The 26034-nt window shown below is 49.3% G+C and overlaps 1 protein-coding gene across 2 annotated transcripts in view; it reads left to right on the top strand.

Moving 5' to 3' along the window:
• The first annotated feature begins 4675 nt into the window (after positions 1-4675).
• Positions 4676-26034, top strand: part of SRL (sarcalumenin) — a 45441-nt gene continuing 24082 nt past the window's right edge. The window contains exon 1 of one of the 2 annotated variants that reach the window (XM_084764025.1): positions 4676-4757. In XM_084764025.1, coding sequence (XP_084620151.1) covers positions 4697-4757 — 61 coding nt within the window. In that variant the 5' untranslated portion in view covers positions 4676-4696. The remainder of the gene's footprint in view (positions 4758-26034) is intronic. The other variant, XM_084764026.1, reaches the window with a different exon arrangement.

Below are 26034 nucleotides of genomic sequence, written 5' to 3'. Positions count from 1 at the left end.
TATTGGGCCTATAATTATTATTATGGCAGTGTTTTCTAACCTGCTAGCAATCAATCAAGACACAGACTCCTGTTATGCTTTAAAATAGCCTTAGTTAACCTGGGGCAGGGCAGATATTAATCCCCTAAACTACTTCCCAAAGTGGGGCAGATATAGGCTACCTGCCCCAATCACGTGCCATCTGCTTCTAATAATTTCTGTCAAGCTACCCCCATCCATAATCCCAAATACTTGCTAATTATCATCATCTGGGCCAAGTCTCCATCCCCATCTGTGCCGGCCGTGTGCTTCTCCTCCCCTTAACCCGTGATGGCCTCCTTCTTCCCAAGATTCCTTCTGTCTCCCCCAGCCTGGGAACCTAACCACGCCTATCCCATTAGCCCTGCCCAGGGTGATGGCCTTTTATTGGTCAAACAAGGTGGGTCACAGAGACAGCAGGCAGCAATTAGCATAAAATACACCAGGCCAGCCTCCAACAGGTGTTAATTCAGTGTGCTGCATTCATGACCTCTGCTCTTGCTTTTCTTTTTCTTGTTTTCTTTTTTCTTTCTTTTCTTCCTTTTTTGGTTTTTTGAGACAGGGTTTCTCTGTGTAGCCTTGGCTATCCTAGACTCGCTCTGTAGATCATATTGGCCTCAAATTCAGAGATCCTCCTGTCTCTGCCTCACCTCCTGTCATCTTGGTTGTTTTTCATCTTTATCTTGTGTTACTGTGCGTATATGTGTGGGCATGTGAATGCTGTGGTGCTCATGTGGAGGTCAGAGGCGAGCTTGCTGGAGTTGGTACCCTCCTTCCATCCTCTGGGCTCTAAGATTGTCAGGCTTGGTGGCATCTCACTGGCCCTCAGGTCGTGTTCTGAAACACACTTCTTCCCTTTTCATCTCCGGAATGCCAGCCTGAGACTGTCAGGAGCAGGTGCGCACGAGGATTGGCAGCTTGTAAAAATGGGGCTGGTACTGCCATGGGCCAGGATTCCTAAAGGCTGAGAGGGGCCTGGAGGTTCTGAGTTTTCTGGTGGCCGTGGAGGGTGGTGTGAAATGGTATCAGTCAGACTTCTTATGGCTGAGGTCTCTGAGAATTTGTGATTTAAGAGTTTATTTTCTGTTGAGTCTTCCCTTTTAGTCTCTTTCCAAACAGGGTACTCCTTTTCTTTTTTAAAAAGTGTGGAAGCATACATAATAGCCATTTACTGTATATATATATATATATATATATATATATATATATATATATATATATATCCCCCCAAGACAGGGTCTCTCTGTGTATCCCTGGCTGTCCTGGACTCCCTTTGTAGACCAGGCTGGCCTTGAACTCACGGCGATCCGCCTGCCTCTGCCTCCTGAGTGCTGGGATTAAAGGCGTGCGCCACCATGCCCAGCATGATTTCCATTTTTTAAACAGAAACTCTTAATTTATTTGTGCGTTGGGGGTGTGCATGTGGCGGTCAGAGAACGACTCAGAGAACTCAGTTCTCTCCTACAACCAAGTAGGTTTTGGGGCTGCAACTCATTCATCAGGCTGGGCAGCACGTGCCTCTCCCCACTGAACCATCTTGTCTGCCTTGCCTGCCTTGAGCTCAGGCTGGCCTGGGCCTCACTGTGTCATTGAGGATGACCTTGATCTCCTGCCCGATACCCCTGTGGGATAGGATCCCAGGTCTGTGTCATCACATCTGGCTTAATCATTTTAAATAACACAGTCTGTAGCAATAAGTATGTGTTGGCTCTAGTGCCTTAACAATTAGACTTTATTAGGAATTTATTAAACAAAGGTAACTTCCTTACAACCCGACTGCCCTAAATAGGAGGGACAGGAGATTAAGGAGAACAAGAATGAAACCTTCTCTCCCACCACTTGCTCCTTCCTCCCTCTCCTCAGCGTCCATCTGTCCATCTGTCCATCCGTCCATCCTAGCTCCCTCCTCCCATTGATGGTGGTTGGTAATACCATAGCTGGGCCTAAATGGCTCCTCTCAGCATCTATCCCAGATGCTTCTCTCAGTGGGTGTCAGTGCTGTCCCAATGGGGTCAAGATTTGTTGTTATTGTTGTTTTCGAGACAGGGTTTCACTGTGTAGCCCTGGCTGTCCTGGACTCCCTTTGTAGGCCAGGCTGGCCTGGAACTCACAGGGACCCACCTGCCTCTGCCTCTGGAGTGCTGGGATTAAAGGCGTGCGCCACCACTCCCGGCTCTGAGCTAAGGTCTTTCATGAAGCATGCTAAACCAACACTCTGTCACTCTCCCAACCTGAGAACTGTACTTCAAATGCTAAAAATGCCTTCCTAGTGGTATCTAGATCAGTGTGAGACCAAGCAATGGCACCACAGTCTGATCAAGGAAACAAAGCCTACCACCACAGCTAGAAACCAGATTCATTTCAATCCCCATTAAAATTCCAAAACACTTAAAAATTAGTAGACTGACCTGAAATCCTTAATATGGTTGTGCAGATGAACTAGTTTCACTTGGAATTGTGGACCATGTTGCAAGGTAAAGGTCTCACAGCCTCTGACTCTGACAGGTGGGCTCCCCTTGCTGTTGACTTTTAGCTACCACCCCATCACAGGGGTACTTTTATATCTTGCAACACAAAGCATACTAAGTGTCCATTTGTAGCAGCCATAACTGTACATTTAATGCATCTTGAACATAGTAAATTATTTCTAATCCCATGCTATTTTAGTAGAACTATTTCTTTATTATTGTCCTGTCAGAACTATGTGCCCTGAATAATAACTCTGGTCATGAGAATCCACTGGGACATCTCTATTGTATACTACAGAATCAAAATTTCAACCTTACACAACATATCAACAAAATGAATAGGGAAGCTGGATTATCATGACCAGAGTCCTGAGGTAGCCAGATTTATATAGTGAGACTCTGGCTCAGAAAACAACAAACGGGCTGGGAAGATGGTTTAATAGTTAAGACTACTAATTGTTCTTTTATTTTTTATTTTTATTTCATGTGCATTAGTGTTTCTTGTTTTGTTTTGTTTTGTTTTTTTGTTTTTTCAAGACAGGGCACTTTTGGGAACATAAAATAGTCCAATCAGGCACAGGCAGGCAGGTCACCATGAGTTCGAGGCCAGCCTGGTCTACAAAGTGAGTCTAGGACAGCCATGGCTACACAGAGAAACCCTGTCTAAAAAAAAAAAAAAAAAAAAAAAAAAGTCCAGTCACCTTTGTAGTGGCTGTAAACATGTTTTTGTTTTGATCCCAAGTGTGAGATGTGAAACAGACTTGTGAGAGGACACATGGCATTTGTTCACTAGAAGAAAAACTTCCTCTTTTGGGGGCGTGCTCTTTCCCAGCTGATAAACATCCTAGTACTGATTCTGAGAGGATATATATCTTCTTATTCTTTGGCTGTTCATCTCTCTGCTTTGAGATGCTCCTAGAAAGAAATGCTCCAGAAAGTGCTTTGAGATTCTGGGTTCCTTTGTTGAATTGCTGCGTTGCTGTTTAACGGGTCTGATGAAATTGCAGTGTGGAGTCGCAGTGAGACGTGGTGGTGCACACCTTTAATCCCAGCACTCGGGAGGCAGACAGGAGGGTCCCTGAGTTGAGGCCAGCCTGGTCTACAGAGCGAGTTCAGCTATAGAGAGTCAGCCAGGGCTACTCAGAGAAATCTTGTCTCAAAACAAAACAAAACAAACAAACAAACAAACAACAACAACCCCCCCCCACAAAACAAGAACCCTATATGATATATTTGTGTTGATTGTATATCAATACAGCTGCATTTAGAGTGTAAAGCACAGGGCTAGGGACATAGTTCTGGGGTGGAATATTCTGGCACAGTCTGAGCCCTATGTTCATTTTCCAGTACCATAAAAATAAGCTTTGAGAAAACGTAAAGTTCCTAGCACGTAACAGAGGCCCAGTTTACTTTTAGTTCATTTACTCCATGGGCATTTGTTGCCTCCTTCTTTCCTGGCGACACGGTCCCCCTAGCCAGACACGGCAGCATCTGTTACCTCTCAGCTTCCTGTAGCTCTAGCTGCCTTTCAGGGCTACCACGAGCCCAGAGGAAGACTGCATCAAATAGCACTTTGCAGAGGTGACTGAACATTCTGGAGCCCCTGCCCGCTGGGAAGGGATCTGCCTCTCCACCTCCAACTGACACCACGTCACTCGGGCGCTTCTCTGAGTCCCCTTTTTCCCTCTGCTCAGCATTCTCTGCACAGAGGCCCTGGAAGGATAGGCTTGTAGTCATCGACCTCAAAGGTCAGGTGTCGTGGGTTTGCCTATTTGCTGGATTGTAGATCAGCGACTATCAAGTAGGATTGATTTTTGATTTGGCTGATAAGTCCTTCATTTGGGGGCATTTCCAGGTCCTTGAGCTGTCTCAGATTTTAGGGCAAGGTAGCGAATATTCTAGGAGGACTTAAGTTCCTAACTCCTGGACCTCAGCCCAGGGGCCATCTTTATGCCCGTACCCCCTACTCTGGACCAAACAATCCTAGGCATGTTGGGAGAGGCCGCCGCTGGGCTCTGCTTCTGGTGCTCGGAGGCTAGGACAACACCTGCAGTAGCCCTTGGGGGTCTGGGCTTCTTCCTCATCATGTTTGCCCAGTTGCCCTAGTGACTGCGTGACCCTTCTCCCCCGCCCTCTACTGCCTGCTGTGGCCGCCCGCACCCACCATATAAATAGAGGCGAGGAGCAGCTGGGCTCTCTTGGCAGTCACCATGAAGGCGCTGCTCCTGCTCGGCTGCTTCCTGGCCTCCCTGCTGCTTTCAGGACAAGGAGGTACGCCCCCCCCCCCGCACAAATGGCTCCCACTGTGCCCCCAAGGCTCCCAAGTTCTTAATGGAGTAGGGGGCTGGGCTGATAGCAGAACTTTGCTTCTTGCTGGTACCACTGCCCTTCTCACGGGGGCCTGGGGCACAGACTGAGGTGCTAGAGAGAAGGGGCCAGTGAGGGGCTCTAAGAAGAAATGAGAGCATGCATCTGCGGTCTAGACCAGGTTCAGAGGGAGGAGTCTGGCTGGAACATGCTAGTGAGAGGACCCCCAAAGTCAAGCCTAGAGGAGCCTCTGAGACGGATAAAAATAACATCATCTTGGGTCTGGAGGTTGTCCGCGTTACCCTCTTGGTGGGAGATAGGACAGAGGGCTGTGTTCTAGCTAGTGACTTAGGTTTGCGTGTCCACGGACAGTGGGACGCTATAGACAAGGCTGGGAGTCCTTTTATGAACAGTAGGACAGGATGGTGTGGAATTGAACATAAAGTTGAGAACTGTTGATGGTGTCGGAAGCCACTGAACGGAATGCAGAGACAAAGCCTCCACGAGGGCCAGGGTCTTCCCTCAAGAAGAGGGCTCAGCTCTGCACACCATGGCTTTTCTTTGACATCTCAGCACTTTGTATGGCAGAGGCGGTGGCTTGGGTTGCAGCATGGGGGTTATTTATAGGCTTCATAGGGGACACCGGATCATTTTGCCACCTCTCTTGTTCTTAAGGCTCCCAAGGCTGGCTTCCCCTTGTGGATTCTTTGGGGGAGGTTCTCTAAGACTCTCCCTAGGGATCTAGGGCACCCTGGTTTGTCTCCTGCACAAGCATTTAGTGTTTGTGAGATTTGTGGGGCTGCATCTTAGATCTTTAAGGTTCTGCCTCATGAGACTGGAGCTACAGAGGTGCAGTCCTACCTAGTAAGAGCGCAGGCATTATGAGTGACAAAAGCCATTCTTTGGGGGGGGTGCAAGAGGGAAGCTGGGGGGCTCTGGGTCATCGAGCTTGCTGCTGGGCCCTGCCCTTGTCTGCCCTTGAGTTAATTTGGTCTCTTTGAGGCCGTGGTGACTGGAGTTGTGAGTATTCCAAGCGGCTGTCAGGTGGCTAAGTATGGAAACAGTCCTGTAATTGGATCCCAAGCTCCAAGCCACCGCCACCCTCTCTCCTCTTTCCAGCCCCTCCTCTGCTGGGTCCAACCCCTCCTCTGCTGGGTCCAGCCCCATCTGCCACCTTAGTGCTTCCACACAACAGAGCCCCAGGAATTTCTGTCCTTTTAGGGGCATCTTTTATTTTCTTTCTTTGTATAGAGGGAACTGGATATCTAGAATATTCCAGAAGCTCTGCTCAGAGCTCTTGCCATGGGAGAGAGGCATGGGCTTCATGTGAAGGTTTCTCCAGGCTGCTGCTTTCTGCTCCCAGCAGGACCTGCTCCTGCCTGCCCTTTAGTGCACAGACTCTCCTGCCTGCTTGTCCCGGCTCTGTTATCACTTCTCTGCCCAGTTGTAGACCGTGTACCCTGCATGGCTGCTGCTTGAACTCAGTGGGAGGTTACAAGACACCAGATGGCTTCCCTGTACCCTTATAGTAGCAATCCTTCCTAGCGGTTGGTTTCCCCCTAGAATTTGCCATCCTGGTTAAAGGTCTTGTTTATCCCCACTCTTCCTCCTGTCATCACCTCCCATTTTGCTCTATCCTGCGCTGGTTCCAACCCTGGACCACGACCTATTTTACTTCCCCTACATTGCTTCCATGCTTTCTCTAGATGGGTGGTTGACTCTGAAGCCCCTGTTGCCTCTTCTTCCCATCAGGAGACCCAGCACCCGTGTCCCTCTAGCCGTTAGCCACAAGTACCTACACCAGGACCTGGAGCAGCCATGGGCTTCTGTCACCAGCCGCCCTGGTCTCCACCTTGCCCTGCTGCCCCTAGTTCTTTATAATTACCTGACTCCTCTCCATGGTCTCAGGACCTGGATGGGAACGAGGTCTCACCAAGAACGCTAGAGATGATTTAATCAATGTTTTCATCGAACAGCGAAGGAGAGGACAACTCAGAGAAGCGAAGGGACTTTTCCAGTCAATGACAGAAACACATGCCAGTGCTGTTGGCATTCCACTGGAGGATCGTGTCCCTCCCCCTGCCTGCCTTCCCCTGACAGAGCCTATGGGCAAATGTGAAAAGGGGTAGGGGGTGAGGCCACCCAGGAAGTTTCTGAGAATGCTGCTTGGCTCCTCTGACTCCCTGGAGGGCTGGGTGAGCAGGTGATGCTAAGAAATCAGTTGTTAGGGATGGCGCCATTGGTGTGCATTGCTAGAGGCTGATTCTAACGCTTTTGCTTCCTGTTCCTTCATCAGGGATCTGGGTTTTTGTGTTCATTTATCTCTTCCATACTCCTCCCGGCCCTGGTTTGCAGATTTTTGACTCTTCTTTGGCCCCACCCTGCCACCCCAATGGTAAGGGGTTGATGTGTGCTGGGGGTGGCCGTCTACAAGCCTCCGGTGCTGTGTCCATGTCACTCCTTGAGGGCACAGACTCTTCTTTACTGTAAGGCTGGTAGATTCAGAAGGAAACTTCATTCTCTCTTCCACAGGGTAGTTCAGCTGCTACAGTACAGCTGTCTTCTGTTGGGAGACTTCAAGAGGAGTGAATTCATCTGGGTGGTGGTGGCACATGCCTTTAGTCCCAGCACTCAGGAGGCAGAGGCAGGCAGATCTGTGTGAGTTCGAGGCCAGCCTGTTCTACAGAGTGAGTCCAGGACAGCCAAGGGTACACAGAGAAACCCTGTCTTGAAAAACCAAAAAATTAAAAATTAAAAAATAAAAATAAAAAAGAGGAGTGAATTCAGGCTTCTTGGGGAGAGAGCCAAACTCAGAACCCTTTCTAGTTCCCAAAGGGATGTCCCTGACAATAGTTTGTGAAAGCTAGACAAGCCCATTTTCCATATGGAGCCTGTGAAATGCTATGCCAAGATGTGCTTATGGATTCATCCCGTTGACATAGTGACACCTAAACAGGCAGTGGTGGCACACGCCTTTAATCCCAGCACTCGTGTGAGTTCGAGGCTAGCCTGGTCTACAGAGTGAGTTCCAAGACCATCAAGACTACCCAGAGACACCCTGTCTTGGAAAACCAAAACAGAGAACAAAGAAAGAGAAAAAAGAAAGAAAGAAATAGTAACATCTTTCTTAGTGGCATAGGGGAACCACATTCTGTTTTTGTCCCATATGAGTGAGTGTTACAGTGAAGGTCACATAGCTAGTTTGTGGTGGCTCAGAACCAGAATTCAGGTCTCTTTTCTCCTTGCCCTGTGCTTTTGTTCACGTATCCCCTGAGGCAGGTAACATGAAGGCCAGTTACAACCAGCTGGCCATTTGGTGTCTGCTTACGAGTGTAGGCTGAGAAGAACCTAACTCCTGTGGACACAAAAGGAAGACAAGATGGCTGCTTCTGTTGTGGGGTTGGCCTAAGGGGGAATGAGGCTGGGTGCTGGCTGGGATGAAGGTGACAGCTGGGAGAGCATGCTGTGCAGAACAGGGTCTGTTGCTGTGGGCATGGGCACATTGTTTGGACTTGACCCAAGCCTAAGCCTATCTCGGAATGTTGCTTACAGTATTTCATCATGTTATATAGCCATCCTTGTATTTATTGTGCCTGCTGATTTTTAAGTATGATCCTGGAGGAATTCGGAAGACGTTTTGCATACCTTTGGTCTAGAAGGAAGGAAAAAGATAGCTTCCTCCTTACAGGTGTACCGGGCTGATAAGACAGTGTCATAACGGAGATTTGAGAAAGTGAGATGCTGAAGTAGGGCAGACCATCCCCCAACAGGAGCAGGGTTACTGCGCTCAGTGGAGTAAGGAATGTCTTTGTGGTGTTGTTGTTGTTGTTGTTGTTTTGGTTTTTCGAGACAGGGTTTCTCTGTGTAGCCTTAGCTGTCCTGCACTCACTTTGTAGACCAGGCTGGCCTCGAACTCACGGTGATCCACCTGCCTCTGCCTCCCGAGTGCTGGGAGAGGAATGTCTTTTTTATGAAATAGATAATATTCCCATCTGTTAACTGGGAGAGGCATGCGTGTGCCACAGCGTGTGTACAGAGTCAGAGGATTCATTTTTGGGAGTCTTGGCGAGCTAATTAATGTTGTCAAGCGTGGCAGCAAGCACCCTTATCTGCTGAGCCGTTTGCTGGCTCTGAGGAGTCTTTTTAGATTAAGGAAGATGAAGCTGGACCTTGAGGAAGGCAGGGTTCAGACATGCAGACAGGAGGAAGGGGAGAAGGAGGGCGGGTCAGCGTGAGGTGTGAGTGATGGAGGACAGTGGGAGGCCATGGAGGACGTTGGGAAGATGTACTTGCTGATGTTGCTAGGAAGGAGCAGGACTGGGGGGAACTGAGCAGTCAGCCATGTCAGGAATGTAAGCCAGAGAGTGGAGACCTCAGCACAATTGTGAGTAGGAAGGAGAGGCAACTTTGATGGAGTTAGGGTCCAAAAAGCTTGACTTCTCAACCTGAGCAGGCTGCAGAAGCCCTGATAGGCTCCCTTTAGGTCACTGGAGGAACTGTCAGAAAAAGACACTGCTATGTAAGAGGGAACACGTCCTAAATGTTCATTTGGGCTGAATGTGGTGATGTATGACTTTAACTCCAGCGCTCAGGGGACAGTGGCAGGTGGATCTCTGTGAGTTTGAGACCAGTTTGGTCTTTCTGGTGGCCACCTAGGAGTGAGACCTGTTACACATACACAAAGTTCAGTTTGGGTCATTTCGAGTGTCATAGACCACGGGACATCTTTTTTTTTTTTTTCCCCCAGACAGGATTTCTCTGTGTAGCCTTGGCTGTCCTGGACTTGCTTGTAGACCAGGCTGGCCACTAACTCACAGCGATCCCCCTGCCTCTGCCTCGTGAGTGATGGGATTAAAGGTGTGCGCCACCACGCCCGGCCATGGGACATCTGGATGGGGATTAACGAGGAGATTAGACTAGGGATGTTGACACATGCTCATAATCCCAGCCCTTGGGAGGCAGAGGTAAGAAGATCATGAGTTCAAGGTCATGCTGGGCTGTATAGAGTCTTTGTTTTAAACAAAGGAACAAAAACAGAGGAAAGATGGGATAGGAGCCTAGGGCTAGATGAAAATCAGGCCTAGGAGTTCAGAGATACAGTCCATCTATAAGAAGACCAACGGGGCTGGGAAGGAGGGAGCCACTGCAGAGGGAGAAAATAAGACCAAGAACTAATCTTCGGCGAACACTGGAACTGAAGACCAGGAAGAGGAAGAAGATAAATAAGCAAGCTTCAGAAAGGTGGGTAGGACACTAGGGGAGAGAGAGTGCCTTGGTGGCCAAGGGAAAGGATGGCTGCGAGAGGAAGGGGCAGTCAAGGGGGTTAAATGTCACAGAGACGTGGGGCAGGGGGAGGTGTTGCTCTTGACAACCCAGAGGTCACTGGCAGATTATGAGGGATTTAAGAGTATTTAGTGATCACACAGAGGCAACATATTTAGATGTGGGGAGTTAAAGATTAAGGAGGGTGGATAAAAGCCAGTAACAGAATTCGGGGCCAGAAGGCATTGCCAAGAGAGAGAGAGAGAGAGAGAGAGAGAGAGAGAGAGAGAGAGAGAGAGAGAGAAACGTTAACACCAAGCATGTTTCTAAGCCAGTAGCGGAGGATCCTGAGGAAAGGAGAAGGCTGAAGGCATGGGCGAGGATTGGGGCTGTCCTTCAGTTAGGAGAGTGATTGCATAGCACGGATAAGGCTCTGGGTTCAGTCCCCGCACCACACAAAACTGAGGATAGTGGTGCCACACACCAGTAACCCAGCACTTGGTGGGTGAAAGCAAGAGAATCAGAGGTTCAGGGTCATTTTGGGGAGACAGGCTGGACTGCACGAGGCCTCACCTAAAAAAAAAAAAAAAAAAAGACAAGATAAGATGACAGATGGGAAGCCTAAGATATCAGAATACTCAAGGACCGCAAAAAGGCCTGGGCATTCTGTGGCGCTGATGGAAGCAGGGAGGAGACCTTGTGTAGATACCGTGTTAGACGCCCGTGGCCCAGGCTGACCCGGGGCCTGAAGTGGGCTGTGTGCCTGTAGGATCCCGGCCTGCACTGGGGATTTCTCTAGACCAGCGGCTCTCAACTGTCTTGACGCTGTGACCCTTTAATACAGTTCCTCATGTGCTGACCCCCAACCCTAAAATTGTCTCCGTTGCTACTTCATAACTGTAGTTTTGCTACTGTTATGAATTATAATGTAAATATTTTTGGAGGTACAGGGTTGCCAAAGAGGTCTCGACCCACAGGTTATGGAAGGCCACAGAGTGGAGGGAGACTTGTTGCTCTGAGCTTGAGTTGAGGCCAAGCCAGTCTCCACTACTGAAGGAGAACTGTGAACCGGCTGTGAGGAAGAGGAGGCTGAAGGGAAAGCCAGAGACCAGCATTTCCATCAGAGTGACTGCGGGCGGGGTGGGGGGTGTGTGGGGGGGGTGGGGGGTGGGGGGAGGAGAGGAGGGGCTGCCACCTTCAGTCAGAGTGACCCTCCTGACAGGGAGGCACGTGGCCTGAGTTACCTGGATGATGATCTTGCCATAGCTGTGGGATGAAGACAGGCATCTAGGCCCCGGTCTCCCCGTTAGTTTCATCTTGGCTGTGAGGCCTCTGTCCTCCTCATGAAGAAAGCGATGGGCAGGAGGAGCATGTGGGTGAGTCAGGCTGTGTCTTGCATTTCTGCTTTGGGAGCCCGGGCTCCTCAGAATCCCCAGCCCCCGCCTGACTTCTCAGAAGGGCACTGACTGCAGTTGGAGCTGCCTGCCTTCGGGATGCAGCCATGCTGCAGGGCCCCTGTAATTCCTTGTTGACTCACTTCTCTGCCTCCATGCCGGCACCTGCTCTCTCCTTCACCTCCACTACCTACCACTGTGCAGCCAGAAAAAGCTGTACTCACGTGGGTGGAAGACCAGTCCTCAGCAGCTTGGACTGTCATTTTTAGCCCCCAAAATGCATTTTTTTTTGTTTTTTGTTTTTTTGAGACAGGGTTTTTCTGTATAGCCTTGGCTATCCTAGAACTCACTTTGTAAATTAGGCTGGCCTCGAACTCACGGAGATCCGCCTGCCTCTACCTCCCAAGTACTGGGATTAAAGGCATGAGCCACCACTGCCCAGCCAAAAATGCATTTCTTTTTCTCTTTCTTTCTTTCTTTTTCTGAGACAGGGTTTCTCTGTGTAGCCTTGACTGTCCTGGACTCACTTTGTAGACCAGGCTGGCCTCGAATTTACAGCGATCTGCCTGCCTCTGCCTCTTGAGTGCCAGGATTAAAGGCGTGCACCATCACTGCCCAGCTCAAAAATCCATTTCTAAGGTGGGATTTCCCATTGTTTTGGTGAGCAAGGCCTGTGGAACCCCTTAATTACAATACTGGGGCAACAGGTAGTCCATAAGCTCTGAGTACAAAGGGGCAGAGCTGGAGAGTGGGCCACCTTCTGCCTGGTGCTGAGCAAGAAGAATTGGAGCCACCCTGAGCTCAGCTGCAGCGCTGCCAAAGTGGATTTGCTCAGTGCTCCCGAGGTCTCAGTGCCCGGAGTCCACCCCAGCCGGGTGTGCTCAGCAGGAGAATTATGACAAGCGTAATTCAGGGGACAAATGGGACTGTCAGATTCAGCTGAGTTTTGGAGACTGGTCTCTTTCCTGTCTACTTTGGCCTGGCTGTAGTGTTTTTGTAGCGTTGGGGAGCCCTCCATCCCCATCCCTACTACAAGGTTTCTCTGTGTAGCCCTGGCTGTCCCGGAACTCGCTCTGTAGGCCAGGCTGGCCTCAGACTCAGAGCTGCCCTGGCCTCTGCCTCCTGAGTGCTGTGGTTAAAGGTGTGTGCTGCCATGGCTGGCAAGGAGCCTTAGCCAATCCGGTTTCAGCTTCTTTCTTCTCCATTCCTGAAGGCGGTTTTACTTAGAATCAAGGTTCCAGGTCCTTTCCACCTCAGGGGGACATGCCTGTCACTTGTCAACTTATGTATCCACCCTCCCTCCCAGAGCAGCCGTTCCTGAGAGGCTCAGCTGCAAGATAGAAACCTTGGATGCAGAATCATGAATCTAGTGTCAGATTTAGACCAGAAGCGCAAGTAACAATGCATTACATTTTATTCATAAGCTGAATGTAGTTAGTTATAATTAGTTAATATGTAGAATCTAGCCAGCATTTAATCAGAATTAAAGGGCTGAGAGCTCAGCCATTCACGCCTCCAAGGCTACTGCCCTGTAGTGAGCTTTTCACTCCAGCTTACCAGTTTTTCCTCAGCTAGTGAGAGGGTGGGGGTTGCCTTCAGTTGCCCTGGGGTGCGCACGTCCACAGCCAGAGTCTGAGGACACTAAGAAGACACTGAAGCCAGTGGGAGTCACCCTGGAAGTCTGTCTTTCCTGAGGTGGTACAGTGTGGGGTGCAGGAAAGCAGGATGGCCATCAATGAGGCAGAAGGAGCCTATGAGATACCGCTTAGCAAAGGTAGGGTTCCCGGCTCTCTTAAGGGTTTTGGGAACAGGGCAGGGCTTTTCTCCACTCACTGCTTTCCCAGTTTCTTCTCTGCACAGACTCCTTGAGGGTTCATGCTCCCCCCCCCCCCCCGGCACCCCACTCCCCCGGCTTGAAGAATGCTAGGTACTGTGTGAGTGTGGGCTATGTGCGAACTTTTGGGATGAGAGGGCTACCAGCAGGTTAGGGACAACCTCTCCCCCCCACCCCCACCTCTGGTTAGTCAGGATGGAATCAGGAAGCAATGTGAATAAGCAACAAAATGATGGAATTCTCTGGGAGCTTGAGTGAGTACTAGGAGTGGGAGTATTTTACTCCCTAGGAGGGAGAGCTGAGGCAGATGTGGGGTCTCCAGCTCTCACAGACCCTTCTCAGACCTTCAGGGTCCTGGCAGAGCCACATGGTACAGGCAGGAATGGACGGTGCCTCTGCCCTGAAGAGCTGACCTTCTATTTGGAGAGATGACTTGCACTGTAGAAAAATGTAACTAACACCCCTTGCAGCCTACACTCTGGTTGGATACAGGCTAGTTAGGAAGGTCGGCTCCACGGAGGGAGTCAGCCAGGCTTGTAGGAAGGGGACAGACATCAGGCCATCTGCTTCTGGAGGGCAGGAAGCTGCACTTTTACTAATTCTCTTACATACATGTAAATAAATAGGCTTTTACAAAATTCATAGCTTTGTCTTCAGTTACTATAATCAACCATGATCCAAAAAGATTAAAAGGATCCCAGAAATAAACAATTCATAAATTTTAAATAACTTTTTTTTTTTTTAAACAGAGTCTCACTATATAGCTTTGGCCTGCTGGCCTGGAACTCGCCGTGTAGAGTACACTGGCTCTGAGATCACAGAGATCCACCTGATTCTGTCTCCCAAGAGTCAGGATTAAAGGCACTGCACAACACTTTACAATTGTTCTAAGTTAATTATTAGTTTTATTGTTATTCTTTTACTATGCCCCACCCCCTCACAGACCTGGGGATGGAGCCGAGGGTCTCACGCATTCTGGATACGTACTCTGCCACAGAGCTAGACCCCTAGCTCACTGTGCCTAATTTAAAATTTTATTGCATTTATTTATTTATCTCTCTGTGTGTGCACACATGTACATACATGCCTTGGTGCATGTGTAGAAGTCAGAGGATAACTTGCAGGTGGCACTACATAGAGCTCTGGGGCGTCAAACTCAGGTTATCCAGGTTTGACAGCAAGCATCCTTTCCTGCTGAGCCGTCTGGTTGCCATCCCACTTCCTCCTTCTTGATGCAGGCTCTGAGGTAGCTCAGCCTGGCAAAACTCTCTACATAGCCCAGCTTGATCTTTACCTCCTGCTCTTCCTGCCTCTGACTCCCAGGTGCTGGGGTTGCAGGCGAGCACTAGCACACCTGGGTTTAGGCGATACTGAGGATGAAGATCAGGGCTTTGCCCATGCTAAGCAAGCACTTTGTTAAGTGGGCTGCATCTCCAAGCCATCACTGCACTTAATTTGTAAATGAAGACTGCATGGGCCATTGGTTTGGTTCAGCAAGGAAGGTCAAGCTTGAGGAGTCCTGTCCCCAGAGCTCACGTGGTAGAAGGGGAGAACTAACTCCTGCAGACTGCGTTCTGACCTCCACACGTGTGCCATGGTACGTGTGCTCCGTCCTAACCAAAACATAAATACAGATGGAAAAGTATCATCATAGGTATGTATGTACAGAAAAAAAAAAAAAGCCACAGCCTACATAGAACACACTGCAGGCCCTGGGCTGCCTCCAAGTGGCTATTAAGTTAGAACCAGGACTGTGTGGTTTCAGGTGCCCAACAGGGGACCTGGGAACATATCGCCTGCAAGACCGTTGTACTGTGTGACTAGTGCTTAGCATGGAGCTTGGCTCATTGAAGGCATTTAATAATGTCTAATGAATGAGCAGATGGTCTGTGTGAGCAGCGTTCTCCACAGGCGTGGGGGAGGCTCAGAGTTTCACACTGGCAGGAACAGTGCGAGAGCCACACTGTTGGAACGGCAAGCTCATGTTCTGGGGAGACAAGGCCACCCTGATGGGTTGCAGCCAGTTGGGAAGGGCCTCGGATGCCACACTGAGTGCCTGTCTTCCTAGCCTGCTCTTCTTTGACTGGACCCACCCCCTTCTTCTCTCTCTCAGATATTTTTGGATCCTTCTAGAGCAGGGACAACTCTGAGTTCAAACAGGTGCAGGCAAAGCCTGGCCTGGAGTTTGGTGCTTACAGGAAGTGGGTTGTGTTGGGAGCTCAGCCCAGAACCAAGCCAGAGGAGAGCCCTGGGGCCTGGGAGTCCCCTCCTTCCTTCCCTCCTCCCTCCCGCAGGCCACTGCCAAACTGCAGCCCCTGGGCCTCCTCCAAGTGGCCATTGGGTTAGAACCTAGCTGCCCAGTTGCCTCCAATAGAATTTTCCCTAGATGGCAACAGGTAAAAGTTTGTCAAAGCCTGTCAAAGTTTGGCTCCTCTTCTTCCCTCCTCCTCTTCCTCCCAGTCCGCCTTCCTTAATACCCTAAATACTGGGATTATAAACATTTGTCACGATACTCGTTTTGTACCCATTTCTTTACCTATTAATTGGAGATTATAATTCTTAAACTATTGACAACGTGGGGACTAGGTGATTAAAGTAAGAGTAAGGGAGCTGGCACTCAGTTGGTAAAGTGCTTGTCTAAGCCAGGTGTGGTGATGCATGCCTTTAATCCCAGTACTCAAGGAGGCAGAGGCCATCCTGGTCTACAAAGCGAGTCCAGGACAGCCAAGGCTTCTTGGAAAAGCAAACAAAAACAAAACCCTCCAAAAAAGCGTTTGTCTAACACATACAAAGCCCTCAGCTTCACCCCTAACACCCCATAAACTGGCCATGGTGGTACATGCCTGTAATCCTAGCACTTGGGAGGTAGACACTGGGATGAGAAGTTCAAGGTCATCCCAGTATCCTGGGATACATAGTGAATTTAAGGGCAGGCTGGGATACACAAGAGCCTGCCTCAAAAGAAAAAGAAGAAGAAGAAGGAAAAAAAGCCAGACATGGTGGCCCATGCCTTTAAACTCAGCACTCATGAGGCAGAGGCAGGAGCATCTCTGTGAGTTCCAGGACAGCCAGAGCTACATAGTTGAGACCTTGTCTCAAAAATAAGTTCTTTGATACTGGATTTTTTTTTTTTCGAGACAGGGTTTCTCTGTGCAGCCTTGGCTGTCCTGGACTTGCTTTGTAGACCAGGCTAGCCTCAAACTCACAGCAATCCGCCTGCCTCTGCTTCCCGAGTGCTGGGATTAAAGGCGTCCGCCACCACACCCGGCATGATACTGGATTTTTTTGACGTTAGTGGACCGTTCTCACTGCCGAGCATGTGCTGTCACTTGATGTGTGCTGCCAGTTTCCTCAACCATCACAAGACAAGAACAGCAAAGGGAGCCTATCAGCGTCTCCCTCTTGCCAGGGCTGTTAATATCTTTGGGATTCTCTGTCCTCAAAGAGCTTACAAACCAGGAGAGGGGTTAGTCCATACTCAGGTGACGAACAGAGAACCATATAAGGTAGATGGAATCAGGGGCTAAAAATAAGTAGCCAGAGAGAGCAGTGAAGGGGGAGCATCTGTCACACGGGCTTCATGGCTGGGAGGGGTGCTCAAACTAGCCTTTGGGGCATGTGGGTGCCAGGACTGGAGGGGTGGGGTCTGGGGTTTGGGACTAGTGAAATCACATCTGGCTTAGTGTGCGAGAATGAATGCTTGGCAGGTTTCAGAGGGTCAGCCTTAGGTGTTGGTTCTTAGGCCATTTTCCTGTAGTTGCCATAACAAGTTACCCCAAACTTGATGGCTTAAAACATTAAAAATGGCTGCGAGTGGTGGTGCACACCTTTAAACCTGGCACTTAGGACGTCTGTGAGTTCGAGGCCACCCTAGTCTACATAATGAAAACCCACATCATACAATGCAAAACAAATTCCCACAAAAGTATTCTTGCTCAGTTCTAGAGGCTAGAAGTCCCCAGTCAAGGCATGGGCAGGGCTATACTTCTAAAGGCTCCGGTGGAGGATGCTCTGTGCCGTCTCAGCTTCTTGTAACTTCCAATCCTTGGCGTTCCTGGCTTCTAGTCTCTCAGCTCCAATCTCACCTCTGCTTTCTGACGGCCTTTTCTCCTGTCTGGATGTTTTTTCCTCACCATATCAGGATATTAAAGACATTGGGTTTAGGGCTCACCCTAATTAGCATGGCCTCATCTTAACTAATTACAGCCACAAAGACTATATTCCCAAATAGAGTCACATTCTCAGGTCCTGTAGTACAGGAATGTTGAGAGAACACGATTCAGCTCTCTGTAGTATCTTATCTGTGAACCTCAAGATGTTTAGTGGTTGCAGCCGGGCGGTGGTGGCGCACGTCTTTAATCCCAGCACTTAGGAGGCAGAGGCAGGCATATCGCTGTAAGTTCGAGGCCAGCCTGGTCTGCAAAGTTAATCCAGGACAGCCAAGGCTACACAGAGAAACCTTGTCTCGGAAAAAAAAAAAAAGATGTTTAGTGGTTGCGACCTTCGAATGTTTCGCTCTCGTGTGTCTTGGGCAATATTCTGCTGGGCAGAGGGGCACCTGTTGCCTTGGCCCTCCTGCTCCTGCGGCCCCCACAATGACCCCATGGCTAATTTGGAGCTCTGCTGACACACCCAGGGGAACATGTATAAAGAATGTATGGACAGCTGGCTGGAGTGGAGAATTCCAGGAGCAGCTGCCCAGCCTGGAAGGCGCTGCAGGGAGGGTGACTGCCTGAATGTGCCTCAGCTGTGGAGCAAGTGAGAAGCAGAAGACCCTGAGGAAGGGAGAGCTGGTTTCTGGGGCTAGTGATAGAAAGAGAAGGCCCAGAAGTTGGAAATGATGCACAGCTTGCTCTCTTTGTGAGACCCTGTATCTGTCCCCCTTGAGCTAAGCCTCTGGTGTTGTGGAATATGGAAGCCCTCCTGATCTGTTGCTGAAGTTCCTCAGATTAAACTTCTGAATGACCACCCTGTGAGGTCCCTGTTCTCACAGACCCCTCTGCCAGGTGTAGAGGTTCCCTACTTGAAGAGCAGAGTAGCTGGGTCTCCACAGTGGCCAGCAGAGATGCCCAAGTTTGAGTCTAGGGTATCTAGGCAGGTCTAGATGCTGGGCACCGTGGCGCGTTGTGGTTCTGGAGGAAGCTGGGTAAGGAGAGCACTTTCAGCCTTTGCCCAGTCTAGATCTTTAGACCATTTCGGAAATGGTTCATCAGTGAGTTCTGGGGAGATTGCTCCATGGTTAAGATCACCTGCTCCTCTTTCAGAGGACCTGGGTCCACAGGCTATCTGATGTCCTTTTCTGGCCTATTCATGTGCCCACACATACATAGCACATGTACACAAACATACTCATAAAAAAAAAACCAACCAAATATTTTTCTTTTTCTTTTTTTTTGTTCTTAAAAAAAAACTTTTTTTGATTTCTTTTTTTGAGACAGGGTTTCTCTGTGTAGCCTTGGATGTGCTGGACTCTCTTTATAGACCAGGCTGGCCTTGAACTCACAGAGATCCGCTTGCCTCTGCCTCCCAAGTGCTGGGATTACAGGCGTGTGCTTCCACACTCAGCCAAAAAACCCTTTTTATTGATTCTTTGTGAATTTCACACCATGTACCCCAGTTTCACTCATCTCCCTGTCCCCTTTTCTGCCCTCCACCATTGCAACTTCCTGGACAAAAGAAAATAAAAAACACACAAACAAAAAAATAAATAAAACAAAATATAGAAAACATCTTATTGTGGAAGTTGTAGTGTGTCACAGTGTGTCCCACAGAACAGCCCTCTGTCCATACATCTTCACTTGCAGTAAGTCTTTGGTTTGGCTCAAGGTCTCTGGCTTCTGTGACACCATCAGTACTGGATCCTCACTGGGACTCCTCCCTGTTATCCTGTTGTTGTCCTGTGACAAGGAGGTCCTGCAGATTTTGGATCAGCAGGACCAGCCCTTTCCTGCACTCTAATAGTTCACAGATGATGTAGATTTTGGGGTGGGCCAACTTAATCTTTGTTATTGTTTGTTTGTTGGGTTTTTGAGCCTTGGCTGTCCTGGACACGCTTTGTAGATCAGGCTGGCCTCGAACTCACAGAGATCTGCCTGCCTCTGCCTCCCTGAGTGCTGGGATTACGGATGCCTAGCTATTTTTAAAATTTATTTACCTTTATTTTATGTGTATTGGTGTTTTGCCTGTACGTATGTCTATGTGAGAGTGTCAGATCTTGGAGTTACAGACAATTTTGAGCTGCCATGTAGGTGCTGGGACTTGAACCTGGGTCTTCTGGAATAACAGTCGGTGCCCTTAACCGCAGAGCCATCTCTCCCACCTTTAATCTATTTCCTTTTTAAAAGAACAAGCAGAAGAGGTGTTCATCAGTGCCCACAGAGGTCTAGTTCAAGGAACCCACAGGTCTCCACTGTTAGCTGGCATTGTGTGCTCAGCTCTGTCCAGCTCTCTCCTACCCTCTTAACCGTATCACAGCTCCCCTCACACACTTGGCTTGTCTCCGGCGGTGCCTGACCCTGAATAACCTCACATCTCATGAGCAGCTACTCAGAGCCTGTGTTGTCCACAGTCCCTTCTCAGGCATGGACACTGGCGCTGGGTGGTCAGCTCTGGCTTTCTGCCTACTCATCTCACCCTCTACTCAAATCTTAATGCCTTCAAGGGGAGGAGATTTTGCTCAGCAATTCACTTCACTTGGTTATTACATGGTAAGCTAGGAAGACAGCTCTCCTAAGGCCCTGTCATCATCACATGAGAACTAGGCTTGTAGAGGTTAAGTGCTGGCATCAGGACACAGCCCAGTGGCACTTCTCTTGTCTTACGGAACTATTTTGCTACTGAGCTGAAGAAAGATCTTTCGTTTTGCTGCCATTTATCCCATTTTTCCATCCAACTATCTCTTTTCTATCCACCCATTTTGTGCCCCTCCCCACAAATAACTATTCTAGGTGCTAAGGGAAACAGCTCCTAACCAACGAGAGACCACATAAATTATGCAGTGCATTAGAAAACAGTAGACGAAGTGAAGAAAAATAAAACTAGGCAGAGGGGAAAAGGTAGGCTATGTGGGTGACGATCTTCAGCAGGGTAGCTGCAGTAAGCCTGACAAGAGGTGGAACATCAGGACAAGGTTTTCAGCAAGAGCATAACTCAGAAGAGGGCACATGAAGCACGTGAGCCAGGAGGGACGCTAGGGTGGCCCAAGAAGAGCAAGAGTTCCCAAGTGTCTGGACAGAGTGGACAACGTGCTGTAGGAGACGAGGTCACAGGGGAAGCAGGCCAGAGGGTGTGTGTCTCTAGGTCACTGTAGGGCTTGGCTTTTCATTCGCATGAGATAGGAACAACCAGAAGGGTGCACTGAGGTGGGGCAGCACTCATTTCTCTGGCCATGTGGAACACACAGGGCATGGGAAGGGCTGGGTGGCCTTTTTAGCTGGCCCCTCAGGAACGCTGACTGGGAAAGGAGGCCTGTTGCTGCCACATGCTCTCAGTACGTTCGTTCATCAGGTGCTCATACTGCAGGCATAGCTGCTAAGTCCCAGCTCTCTGCATGTCCCTGGGGACAAGGTGACAGACACTTCAGGAACATAGAACAGACACATCTGAGTAAGCATGAGATCAGGGAGGGAGGATCCAAGGGCATGATCCTCAAAGCCGCGCTCGGGAGTACGACCACGAGTTGGGCCTGGGTCAGGGGTGGACGGTGAGATGGGCGTCTTGGAGACGGGTTAGAAGTGAAGGCGATTTGAATAATAGCTCTTCAGGCACAGATGACATAAATCTAAAGAAGTACTGGGCATGGCACTCTTCCAGGAGATGTCAGCCTGGAAGATAGGTCACTACCGTAGGGAGCAGGCTCTGCGCCTTGTCACGTCACCCAGTGAAGGCAGGACATGAGGGAATTGAGGCGACAGAGACTCACGTAGCCTGAAATGATACGGACAAAAGAGACGCTGTAAGGGGTGTGGTAGGAGGAGCAGGCAAGGCTGGAAGCTGCAGAGAAGCAGAAGGGATGTCCAGGCACGAGGGCCATCGCGGCACCTGTTATGAGATGGGCTGTGACCCCGGCGATAAGAGTAAGTCCCAACCCAAGTGCCCGTGTTTTGGAAGTGGGGCTGTTGTGGCCGTTGCTAGCTGAGTTCCCACTGCTCTATGTCCATTATGGTGGCTTCCCTCTGGGAAGAGGAGGAGGAGGAGGAGGAGGAGGAGGAGGAGGAGGAAAAGGTCCAGTGAAGACGGAGACACAGACTGAAAGAGGCAGCTGTAGGCCAGGGATTGCCTGCAGACCACAGGAGCCAGGGAGGCAAGACAGGCTCTGATGAAGCATGGCCCAACTGATGCCTGTGTTCAAACCCTGGCCTTTGGAACTGTGAGAGAATGAATTCTTATTCATTTTCTTTCTTTCTTTCTTTTTTTTTTTCAAGACAGGGTTTCTCTGTGTAGCCTTGGGTATCCTGGACTAACTTTGTAGACCTCACAGTGATCTGCTTGCCTCTGTCTGCCTCCTGATTGCTGGGATTAAAGGCATGTGCCACCGCCCAGCTTTTTCTTTCTTTTTTTAAAAAAGGTGTGTGTGTCTGAGTGTGTGTGTGTGTGTGTGTGTGTGTGTGTGTGTGTGTGTGATTGTATTCTACATGTGGGTGGTATCTAAAGAACCAGGAGAGGATGTCGGAACTATAGTTGTAGGCAGGTGGAAGCTGCCAAGTACGGGTGCTGGGAACTGAATGCAAGTTCTCTCTGGAACAGCTGCAAGCACTCTTTATTTTATTTTTTGACATTTTTTTTATTTTTTGGTTTTCCCAGACAGAGCTTCTTTGTGCAGCACTGGCTGTCCTGCACCAGGCTGGCCTCAGACTTAGGGAGACCCACCTACCTCTGCCTCCTGAGTGCTGGGATTAAAGGCGTGCGCTGCTGTGCCCAGTGTAGCAAGCACTCTTTCCCACACAGCCATCTCTATAGCCCTCCTTTTCTTCTCTCTCTCTCTCTTTTTAAATTTTGTTTTGTTTTGTTTTTGGTTTTTCGAGACAGGGCTTCTCTGTGTAGCCTGGGGTGTCCTGGACTCTCTTTGTAGACCAGGCTGGCCTCGAACTCACAAAGGTCTGCCTGCCTCTGCCTCTCAAGTGCTGGGATTAAAGGCATATGCCACCACGACTGGCTTTTTAAACGTGTTTCAATCTTTATTTTTATTTTATGTGCATTGGTATTTTCACTGCATAATGTCTGTGTGACGGTGTTGGATCCCCTGGAACTGGAGTTACAGGCAGGTGTAAGCTGCCATGTGGATGCTGGGAATTGAACCTGGGTGCTTTGGAAGAACATCTAGTGCTCTTTACCACTGAGCCATCTCTCCAGCCCAACCCCCCACCCCTTTTTCAATAGTCTTATGTAGCCCTTATGAGTCTGAAACTCACTAAATAGCTGAAGATGACCTTGAACTTCTGACCCTCCTGCCTCTGCTGGGAAAACAGACATGTGCCACTACTCCTGTGGAGTAAATCCAGACCTTCATGCATTCTAAACAAGCACACTCTCAACTGAGTTGCAAAACACACACACACACACACACACACACACACACACACACATACACACTGAATTTCTACCCTTTGAAGCTGCTAAGTTTGTGGTACTTTGTTTTGGTGACCATAGGAACCAATGCAGGACTTTATTCAGGCTTTAGTGCAGGGATTTGGCTGATGTCCAGAACGGACTGAGGAGACCCTTATAGCAGGTTGAGCTATAAACTGTTGTCATGGCCTGTTGTTGAGCCCCTCAAATCCAGCCATGTGGCCCTCAGCATTGACTGGGGAGGGTCAGCCTGGGTCAGGGAGTGGGGAATGTGCACTTGCTCTAGCCCTGCCCTTGGCTTTGCCCTTCCTCTGGAGTGAGCCTCATGGTAACTAAGGAATATATGGCCTTCTGTGGCTCTCTGGCTGGCCTTAAAGCTGCCAAAGACAAAGTAACAGCTTAAGGGTGCCCTGGTGACAAGAGCCTCATCTGGCTTCAGTATTTGAGTAGGTGAGGTGGGGGCATGCAGAGCTCAGGTGCTTAGTTGCCCTTAAAGCCACCAGAGAAGAAGGCTATTTTCAGATTGATGTGCCTGTAATGACTGCTAAAGGTTAGATGTCCAGAGAGCGAGTCTTGTGGAAAGCTGGCCTGAGGGGCATTTTCTGTGGGCCACTTTCCTAGGGGTATGTCCCATGTGTCTGAGGTGCTGGGTAAGCAGGCCACTTGGGGAAAATCTCAGATTTCTGGAATGGTCTGCCTCAGGTAGTCTGAGTATGTTAGACATGTTTGCCAGCGGCATTCCAGGCCCTGGAGGGAGGATTCAGGGCAATGCTTGGATTTGCTCTAGAGCAGTGGTTCTCAGCATGCAGGTTGAGACCCCGTGGGAAGTTAACGACCCTCGCAGGGGTCGTCCAAGACCATCGGAAAACACAGATGTTTACATTATGATTCATAACCGTAGCAAAATGGAGCTATGAAGTAGCAACAAAAATAATGTTATGGTTGGGGAGCTGCGTTAAAGGTCACAGCCGTAGGAAGGCTGAGAACCGCTGATTTAGAGGTGCTGGGAGTTTCTACTGTCCAGACAGCATCAAGGTTGGGCTTGTCCCTTTGTTCCAGTCACCAGACTCTCTGACAGTGATGGGCAAGACCATCTCAAGATGGAGAGAGGGGCTCTGAGTAGAAAGACCTTCCTTAGCTTCCTGACTGAGCTCCCAGACCCAGAGGGTCTGAAGGTGTAGGGTGAGGGGCAAGCCTGTGCACCTCTTCTCCAAAGCTGGCTCTCTTCTAGCCATGCAGTGCGTTTGGGATTTGGCCAGGGGTCATTGCTCTTCTAGGAAGTAATAATTGGCATAGCTAACATTTGTTGGATGTTTATAAGCATCATTAAAATGCTCCCGGGCGGCGGGGTGGTGGTGGTGGTGGTGGTGGTGCCAAAGTGGGGTATTACACCCTGCATTTGGTGAGTGTGCAAAGGGACAGCCCAAGGTCATGCAGACGGTGAAACAGCCAAGTCCAGAGCCCAGTGCTCTAGATTCCCAAGGGCACCCAGAGAGATTGCTCTTTTGGCTTAAGGCTCAGAAGCCTTCTCAGCCTGTCAGGTGTGGCAAGGGAACACTTTGGTTCAGGTCCAGACTGGGGAAGGTGTTGGGTCTACTTCCCAAGCTTTGGAACCCAGCAGAAATTCTGCCTCCTTCGGCTGGGAAAGACATGGGGATCTGGTCTTGTTGTTCCTTTAGTTGCTAAGGCCCAGCGCCTCTAACCTGTGGCATCTACAGGGTCTTGCACTCTCTCCCACAGGCTATGTCCCTGCTGGCACCCAAAAGTTAAACCCTCAGCTCTCCCAGCATCTCTCTACCGATCCCAGGGAGATCCAATTTCTCCAGGCTGGGAGGCGGGGAAGTAGGGGGATCAGACTCCTGCCTCAGTCTTTCTCAGACTCTGTGTTTCTGTTTCCTTGCCCTGGCTTACCAGCTTAGTCATTCCAAAATGAGAACATTGTTACCCAGTGGCTTTTGTGAGGATTTTTGTTTTTTTTGTTTTTGTTTTTTGAGCCAAGATTTCCAGGTTGGCCTTGAACTCATGGTGATCCGCCTGCCTCTGTGTCCCTAGTGAGGATTTTTATGCTAGTCTCTGGAAAAACAGCTTTCAATAGAGCATCCCTTCTATCAGTCCACTCTAGGCTGCAGGACTTAATTTTTTTTTTTTTTTTTGAGACAGGGTCTCGTGTAGCCCCAGCTATGCAGTCCTGGGATTGAACCCAGGGCTTTGTGCATGCTAGGCCAGCACTCTACCATCTGAGCTACACTCCAGCTCAGGACTAAATGTTGTGCTTCTCCTAGAGATAGGTATTCACCTTTCAAAATGAGTGAGCAAGTCAGGCATAGCAGCACAGGCTTGTAATACATTACTCAGGCTAACTCAGAAAGACTGCTGTGGTTGAGGCCAGGCTGGGCTATACAGTACCAAGCCAGCCTCAACTGTATGCAGGACCTTGGCTTAAACAAACAAAACAATTAGCTGAACAGTGGTGGCACACACCTTTGATCCCAGCACTCAAGAGGCAGAGGCAGGCAGATTTCTGTAAGTTCAAGGCCAGCCTGGTCTACAGATTGAGTTCCAGAACAGCCAGGGCTATGCAGAGAAACCCTGTCTCCAAAACAAAACAAAACAAAAAAACAACCCACCAGTTATCTGGGCCTGGTGATCTTAGCACTTGGGAGGTGGAGACAAAAGGTGCTTAAGACCAGCCTTGGCTACATAACGAGTTTGAAGCCAGACCAGGGTATCTGAGAGCTTATTTCAAGCAAAATAAAACAAAACAAAACCAACCAACCAAAACAAAACAACAAAAAACCCCAACCAGCCAACTAGGCAGCCAAACAAGCAAGACAAAGATGAACACTCATGAGTCCCCCGGCACCTATCACAAGCACAAGCCTCTCTGTATCTACCAATGATCGTGGGATTTATAGCAATTTCTCTGTATACCTCTCAAGGCAAGTAGTCATCCGAATTAGGGGTGGAGTAGAAAAAAAGTCATTCTGTCAATTTTGTACACCTTATAGATTAAAAACAAGTGCACTAAAGTCTTTGACCCTTTTCAAAGGAAAAGGAAGTTTAGGTAGGCTAAGAAGTACCTGTTCTGAGGCAGAGGCAGGCAGATCTCCAAGTTCGAGGCCAGCCTGGTCTGCAGAGTGAATTACAGGACAGCCAGGGCTACACAGAGAAACCCTGTCTCAAA

The sequence above is a fragment of the Acomys minous genome (genome assembly GCF_964271855.1).
Source record: "Acomys minous genome assembly, chromosome: 16".
NCBI lineage: Eukaryota > Metazoa > Chordata > Mammalia > Rodentia > Muridae > Acomys > Acomys minous.
Note: the sequence above shows the minus strand (reverse complement) of the source record. Positions and strands in the feature narration are given on the sequence as shown.